Below are 18,516 nucleotides of genomic sequence, written 5' to 3' on the forward strand. Positions count from 1 at the left end.
CACTTCTTTCTGAATCCTGTTCCTCCCTTCCCGATACGAAAAATAAATAAAAATATATGCACGTATACGTCCAGATTTTCACCCAAATGTGAAATGTTTGCAGTGATTTTTAAAGGATGGTAAATTTATAGTTGTGAGGCAAAGCCAGAGGCGATATCAAACCTTTTTGGTGTTGCAGGAACCCGTTCAACTGGACTGTCTGCCATTTCTGTTAAAGTTCAACTTTACGTTCCTTCCTAAATAGACTCGCACTTCCCAGAGCACCCCCCCCCCCCCCCCCCCCCGCTGCTCACACACACACACACACACACACACACACACACACACTTCTGTTTTAAGAACAGAGTCAGTTTAAGCAGCTGAGACTCCCCTACGTTAATTATAAATTGTAAAAAGAAAGCAAGAATTTAATGGGAAAGAAAAACGTTTTTTCTTTAAAAAAGACAGACCTAGAGGACTTCACCTCTAAAAATAAAATAGTAACAATATTTTGTCTTCATTTTTTAAAGCTACACGTTACAAAATGTCTTAGGGCGCACTCCAAGTCCGGGTATACCCTGCCCACAGCCAAATCCCACCCAACAGCTCCCCAACTCAGCTTCTCTTCCACGGCAGTCTAGAAATACGAGTGTCCGTAAAATGCACAACGGCTTCAAAATCCCCTTCCAAAGGAGGGTGGGAAATAAAACCCCGCGAAGCAGGGAAGGGGAGATGTTTTGTCGCTTGGTGCTGTGGGCAGGCAGAGACAATGGCCGGGCTGTGCCGGGAGATGGAGAGGGAAAAGAAGCGAGGGCTCAGCGGACTGCGATTGCCGGCGGGACGGACGCACGCACACACACACGGGCAGAAATACACATGCCGGGCTGTGCTCATTCTGGCAAACTGGGGTTTGCCAATTGACAGCCTGACGGCAGCTTTTGGGAATGGAAACGTTTCTCCGGTTGCGCAGGCTGCCGCTCTCCCTCTCTCCTCCGTCCTGTCCGCCCTCCCTGGCTGCTGCTGTGGGAGCCATGCCCTCCCTCTGCCGCCTTCTCTGCTTTGCCCGCGAGTTTCCCTGCTGTAAGTGTGAGCGAGCTCCCGGATGGGAGAGCTGCGGCGGAGCGACGGGCTGGGGCCGGCGGGGCCCCGACGGCGCTATCCCGGGCGTACTCCCCGCAGGTCCCCGGCCTCCTGCCCGGTCCCCGGCCGCTGCTCTGCCCCGCCCCTGGCTCGTGCCCAGTCCTCGGCTCCTGCCCGGCCCCTTCAAGGTACCCAGCCTTGTAACTGACCGCTTCCCTGTCCCCGGCTCCTGCCTGATCCACTATTCTTGCCCGACGCCCAGCCCAGTATCCGGCTTCCAGCCTGCCAAGTCCCTGTCCCCTGCCGGGTACCGAGCCTTGCCCAGTCCGCAGCCTAGTAACTGGCTCTGGCCCTACCGGGTCCCTGCTACTGCCCTGTCCTCGGTCTCCGCCCTGCCTCTACTCAGTAGCCGGTCTCTGCCCGGAATCTGGCTTCTGCCCTGTCCCCGGTCCTTGCCCGGCCACCTCCCCACGGAGCAGCCTCCGCGCTGGAGCTGGCGGATTGCGCCCTTCTGAAAATCTTCACCACCACCACCCCCCACCCCCCCCCCCCCGCTATCGCATTGCAAATGCCTCTGACAGATTAAAAACAAAATTAAAAATAAAAGAAATCAAAAAATATTAAAATATAATTTTGCGGAGCGCCTTCCCTTACACGTCTTTTTCCCAGCTTCGGAGCAAATCCAGCCCGCTGGTTAACTTACAAGAAATGCATTCGCGGAGCCCGTTTGGAAAAGATCCGGCTCAGGAAACTGTGCAAAATTAAGAAAGGTTTCGCGGTGTTTGCGCTGTGATTTCGCCCCCCCACCCCCAACCCCCACCTCCTTTGCTCTGCTATTTGGCCTCGAAAATAGCGAAGAAGTCTCACTTAAGCACACAACTTTTTATGTCCGCGGACTATGCAGAGCTGCCTTTGAATGTATCAGTTCGGGTGCGTGTACTCACAGACGTGAAAGAATGTATGTGCCACTTAATGAATGCGAGTGTATGTATCCATGCACATCTTAGCTATTGGTATATACGTATAAAAAGTCGCAAAAGACGTATCCGATTGTGAAAAGAAGAAAAAGAAAAAAAATCATAACTCAATTTTAGCCCAGCTTGGAATTGCAAAATTAAAAAATTAAAGAAAGAAAGAAAGGAAAGAAATGTATCCGGTCCCTGAACACCAGATTGTGCTTCTCTCCTATTTTCAGCTTTTTTTTCCTAGACATATGTCCATATTTAATCGAATTATATTTAATTGGAGGTATAAACAACCAAACTCTTGCCTATAAGTTGCCTCATCCCAACCCCCGGATCATTACTTTGATGTTTTAAATCGCATCAAACAGCTTTTCCATGAAAAAAAAGTTTAAGACTTGGCATGCTGAATACAAAGATGCAAATAAATAAACATTTAAGCATTTACTCTTGGTTTCCCGTCTCTATACTTGTGTGTGTTGGTGTATGCGTCTCTATTTCTGCCTGTATGTATATGTAGAGCTATACGTGTATTATATAGACATGCCTGTATCTATATACTATATATATTTAAATATACATATGCTCTCTTACTCATATGCGTATCATATACTCACCTCATAGATATCTTCATACTTGACATTTTCAACCAGTTTCCAGAGCATGATGGCAGGCTGTTCTCTAGGAGGTGAGTGCATTCATGTGAAGAGCAGATGTCTGGATTCTCAGTACTTCTCTGTCTGTAATGATCCATCTATAATTGGAAATGGGGGACAGACACCAAATCCGACGTTCCTCTTCCATCGCAACTTATATCTGTTGTCTGAAACAATAGGCTGCAGAACTCTAGCTCAATCGGATAGTAAAGAACATTATCTATTACATCGTTACATATATCTACAGACATATATGTGACTAGATATATGCATATACACATATAGAGACTTAGACTTCTATGTAGGCATATAAAGATGTATAAATATACACAGTTGCAAATACGCAGACATACATTTACACACACATACACACATATATCACAGAAAACATAACTTTTCCCGTGTACAGACAAATATAAATTGACACATTTATATATGTAAATTCTCTATATTCCTACATATGTAGACACATATATTCTACACATTACATATGCATGTGTACACACAAACCTGATCAATTTATATAAAAGGGTATATAAATACATGTTTGCTCATATATTTATACATTTACCATATATCTGTGGATGCACAGTGATCAAATATACAAATTATATAGTGCATATATCCGCTATTTTAGTATATGGATGAGTAGATAGATAGATAGATAGATAGATAGAATGGACAAATTAAGGAATATTTTCTCGATCCTATTTATATTAAAATAAAGAATAAGTTGCTTCTGTACTAGGCGATTCATCATCTACAATGAGGTATTATGCTTTTCACCACATGCAATATGCTTTTATTTACATGTCCAGAAATTATCCTCCCATATGCAGTAAAACACCAAAGCAGCGTCTCATCAAGCACATTCAAGCACATATAAAGGGAGTAAATTTATCAATGATTTCAATTTGAAAGTCTTACACTTCAGATTTAGACTGTATATTTTATAACTTGGAACACTTTCTCTGGGAGAACAAAAAAAAAGAAGAAGGAAAAAAGAGGAGTTTAGCAAACCCTTCTCCGCACACATTTGAATAGCGATTAGCTACTTTCTGAACACGATTAAAACCAGAGTTGGATGGATATTTGTGCGGTTCCCGGGTAGCCCTTCGTTTGGAAGGGGAGAGGAGGAGTTGGACCGTTTTTAACCTTTTTTTTTTTTTTTTTTATTTTTAAAAAAAAAATTTTTTTTTTTTTTTTTTTTTGTTTTTTTTTTTTTTTTTTTTTTTTTTTTTTTTTTAAACACGTTATACAGCAAAGAGGCGACCTATTCTGCAAGCCAGCAGAACCCATCTCTGCCTTTGAAAGGAAACAATTACAATTGAGCTTTGCAATGGGCTGATGCACCGGGTGTGTGCGTGTGTGTGAAGTGGGGGTGTGGGGTGTGGATGGGGAGGAAAGAAAGACACAGCAGAAAGGCAGAGAAAAAGAAGGTATTTCTAAATTCAAGGTCCTGTCACCGGAAATTTCAAGCTCTATCTATAGGGTTCCTACACATCTTTGTTATCCTGCATGGGATCCTATGGGAAAGTGCATAATGTCTTTTGTACTTTCAAAGGTCCTATAAGTAAAGACACTTATATATATATATATATATATGTAACCTCGAAAATGAAGCGAACTTAATCAAGAGACACTTCTGGCTGTCTTTGGTTGGCTGGTGGGATGGGTGGGCTTTTCTTTTTCTGTTTGCTTTATCCTTAAGTTAAAGCAGAAAGTATAAATTCATCCCCTTTTCTCTCAACCTCTACAGCATCCCACCCCCCTCATTTCAAAGGGTACATCTTCTTCTGAAAACTGGACCCTCAAAAGGCAAGAACCAAATATCAGCCAGGTATTAGAACAGGAGCGGGACACTGGTGCTGCTGAGAGCTGTTAAAGCAGAGGCGAGTTTTTTCACAGCACAGCCACCGCTGCCTGGAGGAAGAGGAGGAGGAGAAAAGGGTACATCTTTGGAGTGGGTTGGACAGATAATTTCAACCAAATCCTGAAAAAGGAGAAAGATCGTATGCTGTTTGCATGTGGATGTGCGGGAGATACCCATGCAGCTACCTCCTTCCCCTCCCTCACGCACCTCTAGATCTGAATGACCCTCTTAGAAAAACACCAGGGACAGTTTGCTATCACTTTGGTTAAAGTCTTTGAGTCACGGCCTTGAAGGCTGGCACAGGGCAGCGTTAATGTGCTTCGTGACAGCTAATGCTTTACAATTTAGTGGCACCCTGAATTAAATATGGTCTACGTGTTGGGGGAGGGGTGAGCAGGGGAGGAAAAAGAAGAAACCAAAAATAGACTTGCTGACCCCTGGCTCTTTGGTAGCAGAGTGGTATGGACAATAAATTCTTACTTTCAAATCCCACTAGTATTACATTCCTTTCACGAAACATGACAAACGTATCTCGAGTGATAATTTACAACAAAGATTCTTCGCATTTTTTGTGTTTGTTTTGCACCCCCCACCCCCGCAGATTCCTCAAACCCAATTTCAAACGGGAAGATTAACACCAGTTTATACCTGCAATGCACAATAAACCCTGGATGCAAAATGCAGTACTACTCAGAACTGATCTTTTGACCGTTGCAAGCTCTACTTTAAAAAACTAAAACCAAACCAAACCAAAAAAAAAAAAAAAAAAAGGGGGGGGGGGGGGGGGGGGGAGGGAATTCACCCATTTCCCAGCAGTTTTGGGGCTTGCTTTTACAATCTCTTCCAACCAAAGACCCTGGCTTTCCAGCGGGGATCTGGGCAGCGGCACCACAGCCTCAGCCTGGCAGTAAGGGAATATTTTATACTTTTTATTTATTTGGGTGTTTTTTTTAAGGATACTTCTCCATACAGCCTTGCCCGTGCTAGAGGAAATCCACCTCCCCTCCCCTACGCTTCGGCGACGGAGGCTGTGCTCTCCGGACGCTCGGCTCCGAGCGGCGTTGAGCGGGGCAGCGGCGCCCTCTCATGGGGCTCCATCCAGGCAGCAGCTCCCTTCCCTAAGCTCCTGCCTCTCCCTCACACCCGGCTGTACCTGTATTTGGGAGTTACAAGCAACCAAACGCTTCCTTTACTAGAAATTATGCTGTTTATCAGTGCTTCCTCCGTTAGGATACAGTTTCAGATTGTTATGTACGCTGTTTTTTTCTTAACAGTGTTTGAACCTTATAATTAGAATCCATCTTTTATCCCACACTTTTAAATGCAGTTATCCAAATAATCTAAACCAAATGTCTATTAACAGTCCTGTTAATAGAGGAGCTGCAACATCGTGATGGCCATTTTGGTGAGAGATTAACCAAAAAATAGCCCCAACATTAATCTTAATTCAACAAGTTATTATCCTCTAGCTTCATATGATGATTTCAGGATTTTTATTTTATTTTAAGCTTTGCCGGCACCTAGTCAAGATCTTGATTTAGAAATGGACTTTTAACTCCTGCTTTACCTTGTAAATCCAACCTAGATCTCTGTAATAAAGTCTATATCCCCCTATACCTAGCAAATCCTTACTGTTGGCTGGAGTTTGAAATCAATATGTTTATCTTAGCGCCCTCTGCTGCTGGCTCTCGTATAAAGGCAGGGTCCTGACAGTTCTAACTGAAAATCCAAGCTTTTTGGACACGTTTGGTACCTGTTCTTCCGAAGTAGCTTATTTTTTTTTTTCCTGACACTTTTCTTACATATGTTCTCACATGTGTTTAAAAAGTTAGTGTTTTTATTAAAAAGCTTTGCAATTTAATTAATGGGGAAGAAAACCATGTAATATTGCAGGTATCTCAAAATGTAGCTTAAAATTTACTGCCTGCTTGTTCATGGATTTACAAAAATCATCACTTTGGTGTGCATTTTATACCTTTTCTTTGTGAATAATAGCAAGACTCATCTCTTAAAATAATCTAACTTCTTTTTTATCATTTGCTGGTAAATTTAGTTTCCTTATTACGTCTGCAGACATAACCAGAGTTTTTTAGAGAATCATAGAATGGTTTGGGTTGGAAGGGACCTTAAAGCTCATCTAGTTCCAACACCCTGCCATGGGCAGGGATACCCGCCACTAGACCAGCTTGCTCCAAGCTTCATCCAACCTGCCCTTGAACACTGCCAGGTATGGGATAGCCATGGCTTCTCTGGGAAACCTGTACCAGTGTTTTAACTGTTTTACATTTAATAACCCTGTGGAGAAGACTGCACGATTTCCCATCGATGGTGACCTGCCTGGACACCTTTCATCACAACCCTTTTCAGACTGTTCCCAAAGCCAGGATCAAGGTGAAGGAGTCACCTCTGTGTATCAGAACTCATCTCCCGCTGGCCTGGGGCTGCCAACCTCCCTGAACCCCTGCTTGCAGCCAGGGAGGACAGGGCAAAGACAGTAACTCAATCTGAAATCTTCCCTGAAAAGGTCTCTGAAACATCCTAATAACCATGCATAGGTGCAGGCAGGCTAAAGAGGGTTGGTGTGACCATTTCAACCATCAGTACTACTCACCTGTAAAGAGAAGGAACAGAAATGTCTTTCTGATATTTCCAGCTAGAAGAGTCTTCCCTGTGATTCCCAACCATTTATATAATGAAGAAGAGAGTAAAAAATCTCTGCATCAGAGAAACCTAGTAACGAATGATGAACCCAAGAGTCACAAAACAAATCCCACCAGCTGTCTGGATGCTTCTGTCTCTCTCCCATTTTAAAAAGCATGTTTATAATGTTTTGGCAAACTCAAAAAATGCTTTAGATGACTTTTGCTAGGAGGACCCAAATTCCGTTAGTAAGAAAGACATTTGGTCAGTTTTCTAGAGGGCATTTCTGTTGCCTTACAGAAAACCTTGGGTTTTCTGTCTGCTTTTCCCCTCTGAATTTGGGTCTTGGGATAGTGAGGAATTGCAAGAGCTGAATGACAGAAAGGAGTTTAGGACAATCAGACATGACCGTATGAAAACCCCAGTCCTTACCATAAGGGTACACTGAAGATACCCTTGGTAAAGATTTCCAGCTGAGAGACAGGACACTGCTGGTTTTGGCAGCAACTGTAAAATCATCAAATGGCTGGAAAACTGTGGATAGGAGGAAACTTAAGAGAATAGGTGGGTAAAGAAATTTTAAAACAACATCTCAGGAATTTGGTTTTTTTTTTTTTTTAGGATGAGAGTATTCTCAAATATGATGAAGCAGAGAGGTACAAATTAAACAGCGTGATACAAGACATCAAAGTTTGTTGTGAGCAAGGAATGACAATTATCCACTTCTAGCCAGTAAAGCCACACTGATAACAGTCTGAAAGATAAGATAGTCATGTTGAGGAGAACCCTATTTCTTATTCAGAGAAAAAAAATATTTTTTTTTGATTTTATAGAATCACAGAATACTTTAGGCTGGAAAAGACCTATGTGGTTTACTCTCAGTCTGCTTTTCTCCAGACTAAACCATCCCAGTTCCTCCAGCTGCTCCTCATAAGTCTTGTGCTCCTGGCCCTTCACCAGCTTTGTCACCCTTCTCTGGATGCACTGCAGCATCTCAGTGTTGTACTTGTAGTTAAGGGGCCAAAAGTGAACACACTGATTTGTCTAATCATGATAAAAAATTATTTCAGATGTCACTCATCTATCTGTGCTCACTTGGCCACCAGTCTTCAGCAGCAGTAATCCAAATTTATGCAGACCAAGATAAGGTTGGCTTTCTGGGATGTGACTGCACATTGCTGGCTCATGTCCAGTTTTTTGCAACCTGGTTGTCCTGGGCAGAGACTCACACAGCCTGTTCGCTGTTTGGAAAAGTGAGCCCTTTCAAGTGTTATCTATATTACTATGGTAACTCTGGTACCCATGTTTAATTATGTACCTCAGTCATGTCTCAGTGTTTTATCCCTACGTACTACCTGTTTTTGTTTTTGTTTTTGTTTTCACAAGAAACCTGGGCACATGATGTCAACATGGACCTGGACCTTGGGTCAGCGTGATGGGATGACTCAACAAATGCATCCTCTTTTCAGAACTGTTCTACACACTCCAAATACTCTGGAGCAGGAATGATGATCAGATCTCACAGGTCAAGAATGAAGAGTGTTTCAGGCTTTTTTTCTTACACCACTATCTCTTAATCTTTATGCTCAACTTAAGACCAGGGTAGTGAACTTCAAATAAGTGCTTGGATCCCTAAGGCAGAGAGCATAAAGCCTTATTCATGTCTTACTGTCCCTTCATACCAGCTTAGATTGCTCTATGTTGCTGGCTTGTGTCTCCTTGTTTTAGAATCCAAAACTCCCTTTGCTTTTTGAACAGGAATCCTGAGTGCTAACTTCATGGCTTTCCATGATTGACAGGAAAAGCAGAAGTTAGGTGATGCAATGTTAAACCAAAGACTTCTGTACACTATCTACAACTGTAAGACTTATGCTTTGCAACACAAAGGAGAGTCTGGAGACTCCCAGGAGCTGCTGTCACAGCTGCAGGGTTATCCTTCCTCTCCACATCCACTTCTTGAAAGTGAATTAATCCTTTCTAAAACCACTTCCTCCTAGAAGCCTAATAAAACACCCAGAAAAGTTGCAAAACTTTTTTCCTTAAAATTTTTAAACTAAACATGTAAGGATATCTTTTAGTTTCCTCAGCTGGGATACTGAGATCTGCATTTGGAATTGACTTGTTTTTCTGAATAAAGTATACACTTTCTATGTCTTTACTGTTCCCATTCCCAAAAAAAACCCCATGTATGAGAGTTACACAATCAAGGTCAGGCAATTTGCAGCTGTTAAAGGGAGGTCTCAGTTTTATTAAATGTTTAGTATGACATAAATATAGGAGATTTCCATTTTATTAATTTAATTTAGGTATGTTTATGTGGATACTAACTCTTTGTATGTGATTTGGCTGAAAACCAAAGTTTAAGTTAGATCTATACACAGAAATACACTCTTCACATTTTAGGATGTAGCCTGTAGAGAGAATTATCTGTGCCCAAAAGAGGACATCTAAACTTCATGTCAGGACAAAGTTAATCAGTTTTAAGTAAAGAGAAGAAAAATTAAGACCTGGCCTGTAATCTGATTTAAGAATATATATTTTTTTTTCTTCAGCATCACCCTCGCTTCCTTTTCTTTTTAACTTCTCCAGTCTCCTAACTTGCTTTCTGGCAGTAGGCACTCAGATAATATGACTATAGGCTATGCTTTAGTGAGTTAAAAAAAACCAACAAACCAGATACATGAAAGCAGACATTGCAAAGTCAACAAACTCTATCTATAGGGGAAATGTATTTCAGGCTCCCAGAATTGCTCATAATATATCCAGGGAGTTTAAATCTTTTCCCTTCCCTTCTCTTCCTTTCCCTTCCCTTCCCAATACTATTCCCAGGAGGCAGATCAGATATGAGCACCCTGGTTTAGACACTTTAATAATATGGGTATAAGCTATTCTGTGCCAGTTAGATTCATGGCACATAGTTCAGATGTAGTCTAAAAAAATTAAACACAAACTTGTTTGAATTAGGTTAACTGCATCCTCACTGCCTTTCTGCAATATTCATTCTACTTATAGAATACGATATTAATATTAATATAAACACGCAATTTAGAGTTGTTATCCTAAGGTAATTGTATATCATTGCTTTCATTATTACAAATGCACAAGAGCAACAAAAGCTAATGTTTCCTGCCTAAAAAGCATAGGAATGAGCAAGTGTAAATGACTCATTTAAAAATCTCAGAAATTAAAAATTTCGTTCTCTAGTTTCAAAATAAGAAAGTTAAAAGTTCAAATTTTATCCCTTCTCCCATGCCCACTTTTGAAATGAACATCCGATGATTTGATTTGGCTACCAGAAGAGAACTTCATTGCAAAAGGTTTTCTCACCTGCACTTTGATAATCAGATCTGTTTATGGAGTTTCAGAACATCTTCCTAAAAATGTAATGAAAAGGCTCCTTACAAAAAAGCCTTACAGGATCACTACTCCATCTTGTCGTGATCGGTCTTCATTACTGAAGTTCATCACAGTCATTTTTTACTCTAACCAGATAATTAATATTTCATTGCACTTTTGTTTCAGGGGCATTAGACTAGGTTTTATCACATGTAGAAGTCACAAGAGCAATTTCACAGTCCCCTGAATGACCAACCTTGTTTCAATCTTTTTATATATTTTTTTAATTTTTATCTCTGATAACTTTGGTTGTTTCTAAGTTTATGATGCATCTATCAGACTTCAGCAAAAACATAAAGCAGACATATCGTTTAAAACACATGGCATGTAAAAGAAGGGACCTCAATCAGCATAGCAGAAAGGGGACTGGAATTCAGGAAACTAGTTCCCTCTCCCAGCCCTACTTGTGTTACTCCTGTGTGCATGACCTCATTTGAGGCCTGTTTCTTTACTGAAGCTCCATTCTGGCTTGCTTTGCTCCTTTTTAATCATCAGTCCTTATCACGCAATTAATTAAAAGGAACTGATAACAACCCAGAGGAGTGAACATCAGGAAGATGTTTGGCTGACAAAAAATAAAAGGGATGAATGTTGCAGCAACAAAAACAGCATGCAGCAACAAGAACAGCATACAGCAAAGTTCCTCATTGTGTCAAAAATCCGTTATGCCATGTAGGATCTCCAGTGCAAATAAAGGGTGAAGCGTATTTGACCAGCTTCTGTCATTCCCTAGGGGTTTCCATGTGTTCATCCTCTGAACATGGAATTAGTATAAAGCAGAGCATCCAATCTTGTGTAAGTCATGAAAATAGCCACACATAGACCAGGAAGTGGGGGACAGCTTCATAGGAACAAAAGATGCAATTGCTCCGTTAATTTATCTCCTGCAGAACACGGGCCAGAAAATCTCAGTGGATTAACTGTTGAGTGAGCTGCAGTGTACCTTGTAGAATAATTAATGATAACAGTGTCTTAGTTTTGCTTTTTAAGGCCACAGATGTAATATCTTTCCCTAACTTAATGAATTGTTTCTTTCTTAATCTCTATCTCTGATAAAGATACAAATTTGATTTCCATTTTGGGTTTTGTTGAACTTAAATCTAAAACCAGTAAAGTGTTCTTGTTGGGTATATCTGTTAACCCTTTCCAGTTTTGTATCATCTTGCTATTAAGATGAATAAATTAAGCTTGTTGTGTTTTTCATTTTCTAGTAAATCCTCTTATACTTCATAGAAACAAAGAATTACAGAATGGTTGAAGTTTGAAGGGACCTCTGAAATTCATCTCATCCATTCCCCTACTCAAGCAGGGCCACCTAGAGCTGGTTGCCCAGGATCATGTCCAGGTGACTTATGAATATCTCCAAGGATGAAGACTCCATCACATCTTTGGGCAACCTGTGTTAGTGCTTGGTCACTCCCACAGAAAAAATTGTTTCCTGACATCCAGAGGAACCTGCATGCACCAAAACATCTGTTTCGGTGTGTGTCCATGGCCTCTGGTCTCGGTACTGGGCAGCACTAAAAAAAGCCTGTATCACTAAAAAAAGCCTGTCTTTCTCCTCTTTGTATAGTCCCTTCAGGAATTTATACGGCATTAATAAGATCCTCCCTGAGCCTTCTCTTCTTCAGGCAAAACTGTCGCAACTATTTCAGCCTTCCAGACTCTCAGTTATCTCAAGTGATCCTTCACTGGACTCTCTTGAGTCTGTTCACATCCCTCTTGCATTAAGGAGCCCAGAACTGGCCACAATACTCCAGGTGTGGCCCCACTAGTGCAGAGCAGAGGAGGACGATCACCTCCTACCTGCTTCCGACAATCCTAAAAAGGAATACCATTTTACCACCTTTGTGAAGGTGGGAAGGATGCGTTGTTGGTTGATTTTTGACTTGGTGTCCACCAGGATGACTAGATCATTTTCTACAAAGCTTCAGACAATGGCTTAGGCGTGACATCAGGGATGGATGCCACATCACCTGATTCAGTTTGCCAGCAGCTTTCTTGAAGGGGACATATCAGAAAAGAATATAATATTTCACCTGCCATTGCTCCATATCTGTGACAGATGCACCATGAACTTTACGAGTACATGATATCCTTTTGTTTATTTAGGCATAAGACACTCTTGCCCTTCTGCCCTCAAGTTCAAGCTCATACTTAGTGGATTGTCACCTATGACCAATAATTCCATTTCAGAGTCACTGCTTTCCAGAGCAGATTCCACCATCTCATAGGGAAAAAATGTGTGTTTGCTTCTTAGATATACAAATTCATTTTCCCTCTGTTAATAACTTGTTTGCTGACATCCAGCTTACTGAACAATCCAGATCATGGTATATTTTTCTCCTTCATCAATTTTCCTGCGATTTTTTAGTCACCAGTGTTATCATTGGTGATGTTATACAATGTCATTGATGACAATATAAACTCATGTCAGGGCAGAAACTGAAACATGAAAAAAACTCTGTTAGGAATTTACATCTTAGTCATTATTCTCTCTTCTTCACCTACTTCAGGTTCAAATGAATAGCTTTAGATCCATTTAATGCACTTAGCATTTTGTCTAATTGTTATAATTGTAATCAACAACCCTGTGGTTGCAAGTTAAATGTTCTTTAGAAGTCAATCAGATTTGTAACCTCATTAAAAGGAAGAAAAACAAGTTCATTTGACAGCATCTATTTTCTGTAAAGCCATATCGATTAGTATTAATTACATTATCCTCCTTTAATTTTTTTATTAATTGAGTCCTCAATCAGATAATTCATTAATGGGAACAGAACTAATGCCAAACTGTTAAGCATCTAATTAGGTGGATTTTTCTGTTTTTCTATTTTTAAAATTTTAGCAACAAATTAGCTTCTATGCTTCACCAACTTATAAAAAAGGAAACATTTATTTTCCAGACAGCTGATCATTTCTTTGAAAACTCCTCATATTGTCATGTACTAAGATATTGAGCAATCACATATGAATTTATTCCTTTGTTCTTATTCGTGGTGCTTGTTATTTTCTTCTGAGGCATTAATAATAGTTGCTGTGAGAGGTTACTGAACCTGCTGGTCTGATTTGATATCATTCTTACACCAGCCTAATACATACTATCATAATCTTCACTCGTACTCATGTGTAGAGAGCAAAATCTGGATGCAATTTTAAATTAAAATATCATGGAACAAACAGATTTTTTTTTTTCCTTATTCTTGAAGTTTGGGAACTTAGGAGTCAAATGAAAGCAGTAGATTTCCATTATTTCAAATGGAGTGATGAAAAAAACCATGGGTTAGATGCAAGAAAAAATGAGATTACCTCATTGTGTGGTAAAGACTGTGAAACATCCCCTCTCCTTGTGCCACCTTGTTCCCTCAACATGGGTATGAAATCACAACAACTACTTATACTGATCTTAAACATTCCATGCAAAACAGAAACTGAAATAAACAAAAATAAGAAGTCATAAAAACTGTGGATCACATACCTATCTAAAATGTACAAGTTATACAAATTGAATTTTGTAGATCAGTAATTATATGTGGACTATTACAAAACATAGTATTTCTCCTAGAATGCAGTCTGAATGCTGCTCAGCCATTTAGTGACCATAGAGTGTGGGTGTAGGACTGGCTCTTGGTGGGACAGGAAGTGTTTGTGAATGGTCATTTGGATCGCAGGGGCTGAAGATAATCCAGTTTTGTTGTCATTGTCATTTTTGAGAATGGGAATTTTGAGGAGTCATAAAAGAATGGTAAAACAGTAAACAGCTTGAGTACTGCCCTGCTATCTCTACCAATCTCCCCCAATCTCCCATACTCTTATGCTATAAAAGCTTCTGACAAATTTTAGCTAGGACTAACTAGTGCTCCCCCCAGGCACAGGGAAAAAAAGGGATAGCACATATTAGAGCCCTTTCCAATTGTGCAGTCTGGATGCAACCACCTCTTCTGAAGGGAAAAAGTCATGCTCTATCATTCTGCAAACTTCACACTTGTGAGGAGTACAAGAAGAAATACAGTAGAATGAAGGGCAAAAATATTGCTAATAAACAGAGTTGTCTGGAATTAATCTTGTTCCTTTTGAAGTCCATGGGGATTTTGTTACTGATTTGAATAAATGCTGAACAGGGTTATTAAGATAGCCCCAAGGTTCTGAGTACCAGAAATCAAGGATGTAGTATGATACTAGAAAATAAAAGGAATTGTCTCTCTTTTGGGGTATTCCATAACTAGGTGAAAGCAAGAAACTCGGATGCTGCCTTTGAACTGGCATTTAGAGGAGATAAAAGAAAGCCCATTGTTCCCCGCTGTAAATAATAGACACACTTTTTATAATTATCTTTAAATCTGGTTCAGCAAATGAGATTTTTGTTTTTCATCCAAAGAAGTATTAGCAACTAAAATTAGAAGAAATCTTTAGCATTTTGGAATGTAAACATCTGTAGACATCTTCTTGTTCTTTGTCATGCTCTTGTTCTTGTTCTTCTTGTTATTATTAAGATTAGTTTTATGAACAGATCATGTTGCCTGACAATCATCCTCATCACTTGAATAATATATCCTTTTGGTTTGCCTCTCTAAGGTGGAACTCTTTTACTTTGATCTTGGGGTCATTCAGCAGCTACAGTAATGTTCACATGAACATTTTGGAGCCTGGATATGTCCATCCCATTGAGGTTTTCTTTGATCCTGAGAAGAATCTCTGAAATATGGGGCTGACAGACATGAGACAGGGCATACAGGAGATTCAAATAATAATTCTTTAACACTTATTTTAACATTATAAAATAAAAAAAAAAAGGTAGGTGTAGCTTATTTCAAAAGCTAATAAGTCACAAGTTTATTCTGGCTTTGGCTTCATATTTGGCCCTCTTGCCATATGTTCTTGGTTGATAGTTGCATTGGCATGTTTGTCTGATCTAAATTATATACAGACGTTTTATGGAAAGTTTTTACTGATCTTCCTCGGGGCTGGCTGTCTTTACTACGCTTTGCACAGTTTGAGACTGTATCAGCTAGAAGAAACTGATAGGAACATTTTATGTAATGCCACATCTAGGTAAGCAGGTTAGTAACAAGAATCTGGAGCAGAGGGTGTAACACCATCTAGCTAACTGCAATTGAAACAAATGTCCATTCGCTTGGATTAACTGAACCTGTAAAAATGGAGGACAGTACGAACTACAGATAAGGTTGCTACAACTCTTTCTTTGAAGACACAAATTAAATTTTGAGCTGAACAAATGGTGATTAAAAGTTTATCTGTCTCATTTAATTTTAACGAAAGGTGAGCTTACTGGGGTTTGAGTTTTGTTTCTTTTCTTTTCTTTTTTTTTTTTTTTTTTCTACTTGAGATGTAGGTATTTATTCAAGCTAAGCTTCCTCTATAGTCAATGGAGATGCTCTGAACAACCAGTCCAAGTAGACACCTGACTTCCATGTCTAAAATTAGACACCTGTGCAAAGCTGTGCTTTTCTTTAGGGGTGCAGTGAAAAGCAAATTAAAGGGAGTTAAAAAATAATGCTGTGGTAATAAAGAAAGGCAGGCAAAGGTCAGTCATATCCGCCTCTTAATTCTGCTCCAAAATGACAAGACTGGATCCACACAGGATCCATAGCACCTTCTTCTGCTACCATATTTGGCTTTTTAAGTAGGATGGAAGATTTTTTTGCTTACTCAAAATGCTTGGTGTCACCACAAGCATTCTCTTCTTCTGACACAGTTTTTAAAAGTGGTTTTGTCACACAACGTTTCTATTTTCAGTTTTAATTCATAAAAGTAGAGAAACTTCATCCTAATCCCTTTCAATCTGAATCATTATTTTGCTTTTCAAGATGTTTTTCAGATCTTTCCCTAGTTCATTGTGCAATGTTGTTTTTTTTCCGGGTGCATAAAGAGTTGGTTGGTTGTTTTTTATTTTCACATCACAGGCAATTTTCAAGGGGAAGTTCTCCCACTTACTTCCCAGATCCAAATTTGATAAATAAGGAGTTAATGTCTTGGCATATTTCCAGTACTTTATCCACAGAGCATCCAGTTCCATTAATATGCTCTTTATTGACCATTCCTATTTTTCTGTGTACTTTTGTTATTGGCTTCATACTCTCTATTAATTGGCAAAGGCTCAATGCTTTAATAACTCCTTATGTTATCTGGCCACAATGATGGCCCAGAGTGGTTCATTAATACTTGTGTTAAATGCAGTAATTCATTAACACTCCCCCTCCCCCACTGTGAAAACTAGATAGCTTAAAGCAGTAACTGTGATGGGACTGATCCTTTTGCCATTACATGTCCAGTCTGGGGCGTTAGATGCAGAAGTTGAGTTTTATAAGGTGACGAAGCTGTTTGTGTATGTGCCACCAGTACCTTGATTTGTATTAGCACAGGTACCAAGATATAACCAGATGCAGAGAAACTGCTCTTTTCAGTTTTGTGCATTTATGGATTAGATTATCCAAGGAATCCAAGTGAGACTGGAAAATGTGACATATGTCTTCTCTGCAAAAGTAGAGACAGACTAGACAGGATACCTTATTTATCTCAACAGCTGTTAGGGTCTCCTGTGTGTGATCAGCTGAACTGAGCCTAAAGGGTTCACAGAATTACAGACTAGCTGAGGTTGGAAAGAGCAGCTCAAGATCATTTAGTCCACCTGCCCTGCTCAAAGCTGGGTCATCTTGAGCACATTGATCAGGACATGTCTTGTTAGCTTCCAAGTATCTTCAAGGATGGAGACTCCACAACTTGTCTGAGTAGCCTACTCCAGAGTCTAAATAAATTCAGAGCAAAAAAAGTTTTTCTTATGTATTAATTGAATTTCTTGTATTCCAGTTTGCTCTCATCACTTCTTTTGCTGTCTGGTCACAGAGAATGTTCTGTCTTGTTTACCCCCATCAGGTACTTCCACATATTGCTAAGATGGATCCACAGGGATCTGTGGGAAGCCCATTCTCTTTTTAAGTGGCAGCTGGACAGCAAGCAGAATGCTACTGTGCTGCTGAAATGGCAGCAGATATCTATGTGTGGGCTACTGAGTCAGAATGGTACTACTGTGCATGTAGACTGTATGTGTAGACTGTACAGCACATGTATGCTTGCTGAAAGGTGTTTAGCATTATTTCAGCTTTCCTCAGGTATCCAAGATATACACATAAGATTGACAGGTATAGCGAAGTTCTGAGACCTTGGTTCTTCTGGAGAAGCAGTGGGAAGTCAGGCAGGATGGACAGAACTGTCTAAAATGTCACTTGATGCTTGTATGTGGGTGACTGAACCATGCCTCCAGTGTGTCTGTCCCATGCTGTGGTATAATCTTAGTAATTCTTTCTCCAAAAGCTTGACATTTTGAGTTGCCTGAGACTCCATTTGTAGAGCATTAATTCAAATATCTTTCCATTAAAAAAAAAAACCATAAACTTTGCCCAGAGTGTAATGTCCTTTCCATTAATGCTTGAAGTATCCACTGATTATTTGTTTATGGTTTTTCTGTAGGCAGGTAAACCTAAATAGCTGTTAAGAGGCTAGACATTTTGTTAGACTTGTTTTTTGGTCCCTGCCTGGAAACTAAACTGTATTTTCCAGCAAAATATTTGCTGTATTTTCCAGCAAAATACCCAGCCTTTCTGAAAGAAGTGGGATTTCTATTGTTGAGCAGGTGAACAAATATTACTATACATACTTCATCTATTCTGCTAGCTCTGGTAGTTCAGGACACTCGCCATTCTACATATTTGGTCCCTTTTTTGCCCAGACACTTACTTTGAATACAAATGTGCCCAAGCCCTCTGTATGATGGATTTTTTTCCTTATTACTTTTTCCTTTTCATTTTCATGTATGTGGCAGTGTCAGCAAACTAGAGGCTACTTGTGCACATTGACATGTATTTTTGTCACTGCACTTCTGCAAATCTCAGAGGGTTTGTCTTCTTTTTGT

At 40.0% G+C, this 18,516-nt stretch overlaps 1 protein-coding gene across 6 annotated transcripts in view; it reads right to left on the reverse strand.

Annotated features, from left to right (window-relative positions):
• TFAP2B (transcription factor AP-2 beta) overlaps positions 1-2,840 on the reverse strand; it is a 33,622-nt gene extending 30,782 nt beyond the window's left edge. For 2 of the 6 annotated variants that reach the window (XM_057427649.1, XM_057427647.1), the window contains exons 1-2: positions 2,639-2,840; positions 1,763-1,810 (exon numbers count right to left, since the gene is read on the reverse strand). In XM_057427649.1, the coding sequence (XP_057283632.1) occupies positions 1,763-1,810; positions 2,639-2,719 (129 nt within the window). In that variant the 5' untranslated portion in view covers positions 2,720-2,840. The remainder of the gene's footprint in view (positions 1-1,762; positions 1,811-2,638) is intronic. The other 4 variants (XM_057427651.1, XM_057427650.1, XM_057427655.1 and 1 more) reach the window with 4 other exon arrangements.
• Positions 2,841-18,516: the final 15,676 nt, after the last annotated feature.

Source organism: Pezoporus wallicus, unplaced genomic scaffold (genome assembly GCF_028554395.1).
Source record: "Pezoporus wallicus isolate ANWC-B61680 ecotype Strahan unplaced genomic scaffold, APGP_CSIRO_Pwel_v1 contig_6464, whole genome shotgun sequence".
Classification (NCBI taxonomy): domain Eukaryota; kingdom Metazoa; phylum Chordata; class Aves; order Psittaciformes; family Psittacidae; genus Pezoporus; species Pezoporus wallicus.